General features: G+C 44.6%; 1 protein-coding gene and 1 pseudogene across 2 annotated transcripts in view; one reads left to right on the plus strand and one right to left on the minus strand.

The window, feature by feature from the left end:
• Window positions 1-1335: 1335 nt before the first annotated feature.
• On the minus strand, window positions 1336-3001 carry LOC310801330 (putative fibroblast growth factor 1; the record flags this gene model as incomplete). Its single annotated transcript, XM_083665325.1, has 3 exons — window positions 1336-1588; window positions 2376-2479; window positions 2833-3001. 3 exons carry the CDS (start codon window positions 2999-3001, stop codon window positions 1388-1390), a joined length of 474 nt encoding a protein of 157 aa, XP_083521451.1. The 3' UTR covers window positions 1336-1387.
• A 6044-nt stretch (window positions 3002-9045) lies between these two features.
• The window catches only part of LOC310801331 (rho GTPase-activating protein 26-like), a 48387-nt pseudogene continuing 46695 nt past the window's right edge, over window positions 9046-10737 (plus strand). Inside the window, exon 1 of the transcript XR_014555087.1 lies at window positions 9046-9579. The product of XR_014555087.1 is annotated as a rho GTPase-activating protein 26-like (transcript). The remainder of the gene's footprint in view (window positions 9580-10737) is intronic.

Consider the following 10737-nt stretch of genomic DNA (forward strand, 5'->3'; position numbering starts at 1 on the left):
ACCAGCTGCAGACAGGAGAATAGTATAGGGACCCGTCTGGGTTCATGGAACTGGGAATACCAGGGGAGGCTGGTGGAGGTAGACATCGGAGGACGGGCTCATTGTAATGCATGGAACGGAATGAGGAATGAGGAATGGTATCAAACACCACTGCTGGATACATGTATGCAGGGTTCAATCTGTCTCTGTACTTTTTGAATAATAAGAAGTTAATATCTATTGTTGCAAAAGTTGACTCAAAACGTTGCTTAGAATGTGAGAGGAAAGTATGTACCAGCGGTCTTGGGGGCCAACCTCTTCATCCAGTCCATGGGCTTTATGAACATAACCACGTCCAATACTGCCACCTAGTGGCTGTAGTCAGCAGCAGTCATGGTGTGATGAATATTACTCGATCAGGGGTCAGTTTCCTGAAAGCTTCACTGAAGAAGTAGTGCTTTTATCTCTTGAAAATGCACGCCCATTCCTCTCATAGAGCAGCGTGTGTCTTCAATTAACAAATGTCCTGCACAGAACATTTACTTGGACATATAGATTTTTACTTCTAGATTTTATTGTTACTATCTAACAGCTTTGTGGGAGAAGTTAAGTACTAATGAAGCTTTCGGGAAACTATTCTGTATAACCTACAATCACACTAGTGACATCTTGGTGATATGAAACAGCATGATCTCGTTAAAATGAACGACAAAATAGTACTTTATTACTTGTCCATCTGTTATATTGATATACAATATGTATTACTTTATAAAAAAAGGTTATCACATTACCTTTTAGATCATAGACATCTGTATTCACAATATAAAGGGTTTTCATTGAATTGGCACACACTCTAAAAATGTTATCAAAACATCTTCAATAGGAAAAAAATAGGAAATGCAAGAACATGATTTTGTGATGTGCTATTACAGAAATATAATATAATAACATATAAAAAGGAATAACTTAAAAGGTCCATTGTTCAATAGCAGTGTGCTGTTTTCATATTCAGTGTGCATAATATGCCATTACATGGCTGCAGGCATAGAAATACAATAATTTATATATTATCTTCCTGTAAAGCGCATGTACTGCGTCTGTGTATAAAATGTGCTATATAAATAAAGTTTGATTTTATCTTTGTGATTGCACAAGGCACACATGGGCTTTGCTGTTGTGTATATGCCCTACTTAAGCTCACATTGTCTTTAGTAACAGTAAAGGTAATTGGTTGCGATATTGTCTATAGTAAAAGTGAAGGTGATTGGTTGTGAGTGATATAGTTATAGTAAAAGTGAAGGTGATTGGTTGTGAGTGATATAGTTATAGTAACAGTGAAGGTGATTGGTTGTGAGTGATATAGTTATAGTAACAGTGAAGGTGATTGGTTGGGGACATGGTCTTGTCTCTACAGGGCTGTGCTGTCAACAGGCCTGGGCAGGAAATAGATGGCCTTCTGACCCAGGTGTGTCCTCGGGCCAAGCTTGGTCTGGCCGTTCTTCTTGATGGCCACGTACCACTCCTTCTCTCCGTAAGCCTTAGACCTGTACGTGTTATAATGGTTCTCCTCCATCTTCTCCACGAAGTAACACTCATCCTTTAAGGTTTTCTATCGGGAAAAATAAATATCACAAATAAAATACATGAACAATGTATGTGTTAGAACGTTACATGGAGAAATGCACACGATATCATATAGAACAGTAATTGTTCTATCTCTATACATAATACTACCTGTGTTTGATACCATCCCCTATTCCGTTCCATGCATTACAATGAGCCCGTCCTCCGATTTCTACCTTTCAGTATCAGACACGTGTTTGACACCATTCCTCATTCCGTTCCATGCATTACAACGAGCACGTCCTCCGATTTCTACCTCCACCAGCCTCCCCTGCTAAATCATTCTACTGAAACTGAATCAAGACATTGGCTAATCAAGACAAGAGACTGAAAGGCAAAGCAAGACATCGTTAAATCTCTGCTGGTTAGAGTTGCTCATCTTTTGATGATTTTAATTACCGTGAGCTCTAGGGGAATTATATTACTCATAGATTCAGGAAGAGATTGTCCTATATGCAGCTGAAAGAGCTAGACTTCACAGTAGTTTTCCACAGTAGTTTTTGATCTGGAATGTTTTGACTCGATTCAAAAAGTTATTTTTCCACACCGTTTTCCACAGTAGGAACTGAGTAATACGGGGGAGGCTGGTGGAGGTAGAAATTGGAGGACTGGCTCATTGTAATGGATGGAATGTAATGAGGAATAATATCAAACAAATGTGTTTCATACCATCCTCGTGTTTGATACCATTCCTTATTCTGTTTATGATTACGATGAGCCCGTCCTCCGATTTCTACCCCCACCAGCCTCTACTGGAGTAATAGAACACTCACGGATCCATAGAGGAGGCCGTCTTTGTTCATGGCCAGGTAACGCTGTGTCTCCTGTCCCTTGATGACCACCACCCCAGCACTCACTGCCTTCACCCTCAGGACGTCTACAACACACACACACACACACACACACACACACACACACACACACACACACACACACACAAGGGGTCAAACATGTAAGAAAGGATGTCATTGGTAGTTGCCATCAGGGTTGTCTATAGGCCTGTCATAACAGCAACATGGACACAAGCTGTCGTTACAAAAGTGATTAAGTGATATTTCAGCATTTACTCATTCCACAAATGAAAAAGAAACCAATAAAAAAATGTATACAAATTTATTTAAAACCTTACCATTTGAGATACGGCATTCGTCATTTTAGTAACAAGGCTTGTGTGTTTTTCACGTTATTTATTTAGTGTCATAAAATAATATATGCCTCCAAAACCCTTACCATATACGTCGTTCTCCTGTCTGCTGCCCGTGACGGTCCCATCCGGTAGTATCCGCAGATGATGTCCCGCATTCATGCAGTACAGCCGCGTCAGAGGTCGGTAGCCTTGCTGCGTGAGATCGAATGTCGTCGGTCCCAAGGAGAGCACCGTAACGTCCCCCTCCGTCATTCTGAACAGTGCCTCTGGACGCGCCGTGGCCGCTAAATGCCCCTGAGGTTGGAAAAGATTCAGAGGACAATTGTTGGCTTGGCTCTCGTATCGCGGACCGTTTGGGCCATATGGTCTCATTTTCGTCAAGAGAAAGAAGCTATAACGGGAAATCTGGATAACACCGCCTTATAATTTGATTTCGAAAGAAGTCCGCCTGCCTTACATGGTTCTCCGGTTTGCGTGTTCAGTGATGCTTAGATCAGATTGGGACGCGGGCCAAGCACATTGCCACATGTGCGGACTTGTTTTGCGTGCATAGTATAATCTTTACTGATTTACGTGACTACATTCACGATAAACAAAGGCTTGGAGATTGGTGATCATAGCATATAACACACTTTAAAATGAATCACTAATAGAAAACATCCAGAGAAAACAATGATCATATTTCTGTCATATTCATACATGGCAAAATGCCAATACTTAATGATGTGGACCTTTCTAAAAAAAAAAAAAAACTTTCTACCAAAGTCTCACAATGTCATATAACATACAATAGACATCCACAGGTGCCCTGTACAGCTGTGTGACCCCCAGGTCACCTGTCAATCACGCAGCCAATCAATCAAACAAGCAAACCGGCAAACCTGGAGTCCCCCAGTCAACCTCTGATCAAATCTGTAGCCTATCCTACAAGGTCCAGGTCCAGGTCCAGATCAGTCAGCCAGCCAGTGCTGTCACCTTCATCCAGAAAAACACTCAACGATTCTCGGTGAGAGAATCTTCATAATCTCATGCCCCCGGAAAGAAAACCTCTTGCAGCTGTCATTGGAGAGGGAGTCTGGGCCCTGTTTAATTTAAAGCGGAACGGTAGCCAGTGGTAACCTCTGTTATCGTTAGCGTCCAGAAGGCTTAGCCAGACTCCACATCCGGAATGTCTTGGAAATCCATCAGGACTCTCTCTCTCTCTCTCTCTCTCTCTCTCTAGCTTCAGAAGAGGGGGGAAAAGCCACAGGAGGAATGCGAAGGCCTAGCCACACCGGGCCTGTTTTTCCTACTAAGCAGCAGCAGAACTTACATTGTATTACTGGAAGTGGAGCCACAGTGCCAGACGGGTCCGCCGGGAACACTGGGCCAATCACTGGGTGCGAATGACGTCCAGAGACGAGGTGAGAGAGTAGGAGAGAGAGAGAGAGAGAGAGAGAGAGAGAGAGGAAAGAGAGAGGAGAGGAGACAGACCCAGACAGAAACCTACCTGTGGCAGTGGCACATGACAGTGTCCCAGATGAGCCAACATTTCCTCCTCCTGGTCTCTTCACAGGTGGTGTGTGTTTGTGTGGTTGAGATGAGATTCTCACTTGGCATGCGCGCGCGCGTGTGTGTGTGTGTGTGTGTGTGTGTGTGTGTGTGTGTGTGTGTGTGTGTGTGTGTGTGCAAGAATGTGTCTGTGTGTAAGAGTGCGTGTCTGTGTGTAAGAGTGTGTCTGTGTGTAAGAGTGTATCAGAGAGTGTGTGTTTGTGTGTAAGAATGTGTCTGTGTGTGAGAGTGTGTGTCTGTGTGTAAGAGTGTGTCAGAGAGTGTGTGTGTGTGTGTGTAACAACGCGTGTGTGTGTGTGTGTGTGTGAGCGTTGCCAGGCGTCCTCCACGCTGTATCTCTGTGGTCTCCTGGGTGTACTGGTCCCAGTGGTGCTGCTGTGTTGGGAAGTGGGAGTTGCTGTGTGACCGTCTCTGTATTTGTACTCTTGTCACTCAGGGTCCACCGGCGTCACAGGATCCATTTCAGCAGCCAGGCGTCAGGCCTATATTTACCCCTTTAACTCAGGGAGGGTGACGTGCCTTGGGGAGGGGGGGGGGCCTCTGCCGGGCTGTCCCTGCCTGGCTGGCTGTCCTGACTCCAGGCCTGGGCCGGGAAATGAACAGCTTGCCCTGGTCTCAGCTGGGTCTGAGACATTCCTGCCGGGTCCCCTGGAGACATCGGAGAACAACGTGCCGTCAACATTTAAAATAGGTGGTGAGGGGGGGGGGGGGGCGTGAGGGACATCTTTACGAGACGGTGACACGGTCACACCGTCACGCAACCCTCCTCGGTTCCATCCAGATAGAACTGTGTCTCACAGCAGCCGTCTCCTGGATACAGACGAGGAGAGTGGTTAAAGTGACATTATGGAGGGTTTGACTCTGACGGTGCTCATTGGTCAGAAACGGGGGCTCGCTTCCTCAGGCCCATGAGCACGTCCTTATTTGGGCTAAGTTTGTCTTCCTAAAACTAAGGATTGTGTGGTTTAAAGGTCCAGTACATAGATTTGAGCTTTAAAATAGTGCTAAATAAAAAAATTATAAATTAAAATAAATAGATAAAAATAAAATAAAACATGAAATGAAATAAAAATAAATAAATAACAAATAAATGGATAAATAGATAAATAAACAAATAGATAAATAAATAAATAAATAGATAAATAAATAAAAGTGATAAATTGGTAGCGATCAAGGAATGAGATCACATATTGAAGAATGAATAGTGAAGAGCTGTTTTGGTTAAAAAACAAAAAAAGCACTTTCTAAACTCTGGTGCTGAGGTCAAGCACACTGGCCTTTACGTGATGGCAACTGGCAACTACATGCTTCACCTTTAATGAGGCAAGACGTTGATTGACATTATATCATCGAAGTATGATAACCATACACTCAACACCAGGGAAGGCTGCTGGAGGTAGAAATCGGAGGACGGGCTCATTGTAATGCCTGGAATGGAACGAGGAATGGTATCAATCACAGTCAATGTTTGATACTATTCCTCATTCCATTCCATGCATTTGTAACCGAGTAGCTAGCTATTTTCGACAGCGTAGCTGGTTTACATCGGGTATTCGAGGAGACGGTCGCAAGTCAGAGGTCGCAAGTTCGAGACTCGGGTCGGAACGACTTAAATTGCGAGGCTACTATTTGCAACAACTTGACGTCTGTTTCACATTACAATGAGCCCATCCTCCGTTTTCCGCCTCCACCAGCCTCCCCAGCAAGACACTCAATCAAAAACATGTGAGGTAAACAACCAATCAGCGATGACACATCCGTAGTGTGTCTTTAAGCACTCTAAGTGGTTCTATTTTTACTGTGGTGAAAAGAAGTAGTTGGGGCAGCAGAGAGAGAGAGATGACACTGTGCATCCTGTCACTTACACAGGAGGTAAAGTCTGGACGGATGAAATATTTAGTCTCCCTTCTCCAGCGGGCTGCTTTTAAAGCCTTCCTGGGCTCTCTCCCCAAACTGTGGCCATTTCATAATTTATCCACTACATCTGCACCTTCAATCATTTATAGAGCCGTCTAAGTGGAGGAATGCAGAAAATACATCAGGGAACTTTACAGACGATGTACAGAGAATTAACTCCAACGTTAATATGTTTAACTGCTTATTTTAACATCGTGGAATGTAGGAGAAGCATTGTTACATTATGTACTGTATTATGGTTGATATGTGATCAATCATTCTGTGTAATCACATTTTAAATGCAATATGGATTTGGGATTAGGTTCCTGGGACCTTTGAGTTTACGTTATCATGATCATTGTATATTCACTTCATACTCTTACACTTTTTACATACACACGCATGCAAATATACACACACACACACACACACACACACACACACACACACACACACACACACACACACACACACACACACACACACACACACATGCACATACACACACACACAGTACACACCAGGGGAGGCTGGTGAAGGTTGAAATCGGAGGACGGGCTCATTGTAATGCATGGAATAGAATGATACCATTCCTCATTCCATTCCAGGCATTACAATGAGCCCGTCCTCATTCCTCATTTCTTCGATTTCTACCTGCACCAGCCTCCACTGATACACACACACACACACACACACACACACACACACACACACACACACACACACACACACACACACACACACACACACACACACACACACTCACTGGAGTCTTTGACCTACTTTCCCCCACACCTATTCATTCCTCACATTCATTTGAATATCCCGGATTTGAAAACCCCTACACAATTCCTCTTTTAACCAGCAGATGGCGAAATAGACCAACGATCAAATACACAGACATCTCAACTTTCGTAAAAGTGGATCTTTCAAGTCACACATTGCACTTAGAACGTGTTTTCTGAGCACATCACTGAGTCATTACCAAACACTGAGACTCAGCCCACGCCGCAGGGCAGGCGTGTTAGGACTCCCTATGTTGATTAATGACACCAGTGTAATTCTTCTGTGAATAGTTGAATCCCAGCAGAAGGACAGGGAAGGGGGCCTGTGGCCTCCCTGGAAAGAGGTGGAGAGGAAATGACAGGTTCTTAATCCTTCCCTTATATGAGGAGAACACTAGAGCCCAGCCCGCAGTGTTCCAGAATATTCCCGAATGTCCCAGCTGTGACATCACCACAGTTCACAGTAAGTGTTTGTATGTGTGTGTGTGTGTGTGTGTGAGTGTGAGAGAGAGTCCCCTAAAGTGATTATATGAAACTTTCGAGAGTGTGTTAGCCTTAAACAAAGGACTGTGTGGTGGAATGAGAAAAGGAATTGAAACACATTCAAGCCAACATTTGATGGACTGAATTAGTGACAACAGATCTGTGTTGTATCTTTATTCAGACATCCTGATTGGTTGCTTTGTAGCTACACAATGTGAAAGGTTCCTTCTACAGGAAGAGGCTTCTTCACTAGGACTGAGACACACACACACACACACACACACACACACACACACACACACACACACACACACACATACACACACACACACACACACACACACACGCACACATGCGCACACGCACACACACACACACACACACACACACACACACACACACACACACACACACACACACACACACACACACACACACACACTTGTTCAGTCCCACACAGATTGGAAGAGAATGGACATTGAATTACCTGGAAAAAATGTTTGATTCTTAGAACGTAATGAAAATGATAGTGACACACGCTTCTCTCTTTGCTGTGACATTTCTTCACCACCAGCATTAGCCTCAGTGGCCTTCCTCAGGTGATACCAAGCACCCCACACTTCAGGACCCATGGGTATTCATTTTGTAACTTTTATTTTATGGTAAGATCAAATCAGGTCTTGAAGCCGCAACCTTTCTGCTGAGATGAAACACTGAAGTGTCAGTTTGTGTGTGTTGTGAGAAGAGTGTTTCCAGCTGGGTGGTCTGTTGTTGCTGTGAGGAAGTTGCACATCTAAATGTAGCGTCACCAACACAGTAACCACAAACAAGCTAAAGATCACTTCTCATATGTTCCAGTGAGGATTACTGTACATCAGATGATCTTTATTTATATGAAGTGACACAAAGACACTTGATATACACACAGACAGACATACACACACACACACTCACGCACGCACGCACGCACGCACGCACACAGACAGACAGACCGACAGAGAGAAATATATTTGCTTCACTTTATTCTTTTACAATACATAAAAGTTTTTTTTTAACATGATAAAGACGTTTGTATCGATGTGGTTCATGCAGCCTACTGCGGTAGGCCTGTCAACATCTGCCTATTCATTAAACAAGTCTCAAACGCCATTCATTGAATATACATTCATTTCAATGAATACCTCTGAACTAAAGGCCAGTGTGTGTTAGTGCAGGCCTAGTAATAAAGCCCCGACATTTGCTCTCTATTCACCGGCCCTAGTCTCTCGTTAATCCCGGTGGAGCAGGTTGGTGCCCCCCCCTTCCCTCACACACACACACACACACACACACACACACACACACACACACACACACACTGACATCCCCCCCCCCAAGGGTGACATCAGCCTTCTTGCCCAACCAACCCTTCCTTTACGCCTCCCCAGCCCCGTTCCAGAAACCCAGCTATCCGATTGGCTCAAAGCTCCGTCCATCACAGGATTAGCTGTTTCGGGGTAGGTTGGTACGAACGCCAAAAGCTTGAGAGAAAGCTCTGCATTTAAAACGCCCAGGGAAGAAACCGCAATTACCGAGCCCCGTTTTTTCACTTTCCTCCCCTCTCTCCTGACCAGAATGACGTTGTCATGAGGAATGCACGGGTTTACCTGGGTTGACAGCTAAGGAGTAAATCATCTTTACCGCACTTTTCTCTCGGACAAGAACAGTTATTCGCGCGTGAGTTTCTGGGGATGCCGTTTGGATTCTATTAAACTAAAGAAAGCCCGATCCACGTTTTTACGCGCCTGCATGCTGTCATACAATATGATTGGGTATGTAGTGTAAGAAGCAGCCTATCTGCACATTTTGTCCTCCGGGTTCAGATCCTTGTCATCGGATTGCTCATCATCACCACCGGTCAAAGGTTTCTACCTAGTCCGCCGACCTCGCTGGGTGCTGCAGTCTCTCGTACAGGAGGTAACATGGGACTCCCCGCTCTGGAGTTTAGCGACTGCTATCTGGACAGTCCCCAGTTCCGAGAGAGGTTGAAGTCCCACGAACTGGAGCTGGACAAGACCAACAAGTTCATCAAGGAGTTGATCAAGGATGGGAAGGCGCTCATCCAGGCACTGAAAAGTAAGATAATCCGGTCTCTCTTTGTGGATGAGGAGGGGGTGGCTTGGCTGCTTTAGGACAATCGTTCCTCGGGTGACACATGACAGTGCTGCTACTGTTGCTGCGATGTGACACTGTTGGGATGTTGACTGCTCTTACTTACTGTGCTTTTCGATAGTCCAAAACACAACCACACGTTAGCCTTATCTGTTGCGTATATAGTTCGTTTTTGTCTATTCTAATAGTTCACTACATACGCAGTTAAACTAGTTATTATTCATGTCAGTGAAACATATTGCTCCTACTTTCCTGCTCTTATAAGCATGATAACTGTAAAGTGGTTATTGCATGGTTGTGGGACAATAACCCATCCTGGTTGAATGTCTTCAGTGACAGTTCTCATCGTGTAGTAGGTGATAACACTATCAGTTGACAGGTGCTTGGTTCGATAACATGAAGTGGAACAATGTAGCATCAGGCCTCAAAAACAACATGTTCGCCAACCACCGGGGTGTCTATTTGAAGTTCCAGCTAGTGCTTTACATTCGCTTCCGTTACCAGTGTTGTGATTGACCCGCTGTCGTGTTGTGTGTTATGACATTACCTGAATGTTCCACTTCACTCAGTGTGATGTCCCAAAGAGGCCTGATATAAATGGAAAGCTAGGCTCTTTTGCACAATGATCAGTCAGCTGACATCAACAGTGTGGACAATTCTGCTTTTGTCCATCAGGGAGATCTAGAAATCAAACACACTGACCCACTGCCCCAAGGTCAGAGAGGATCTGAGGGAGGGAGAGAGGGAGAGAGAGGGAGGGAGGGAGGAGAGAGAGAGTGAGGGAGGGAGAGAGAGAGAGAGAGAGAGGGGGGGGGGGGGAGAGAGAGAGATGGTCATCTATTGTAGCTACAGTAGAGAGTGTGTGTGTGTGTGTGTGTGTGTGTGTGTGTGTGTGTGTGTGTGTGTGTGTGTGTGTGTGTGTGTGTGTGTGTGTGTGTGTTTCTACGGAACCAAAAAGAACCCTCGCAAATCTGACAGGTCTATTTTTACCAGAAGTCTGAAACACTCTTCCCTTGTGTGAGAATTGAACACAGTGTGTGAAAAAGTCCTTCTCAACTTGGCACGTAACCCTGGCCTTGTGATGACTGCTGTAGCCCCACCTCCACACACACCTCACCACAA

This window comes from Argentina silus (genome assembly GCF_951799395.1).
Source record: "Argentina silus genome assembly, chromosome: 2".
Classification (NCBI taxonomy): Eukaryota; Metazoa; Chordata; class Actinopteri; order Argentiniformes; family Argentinidae; genus Argentina; species Argentina silus.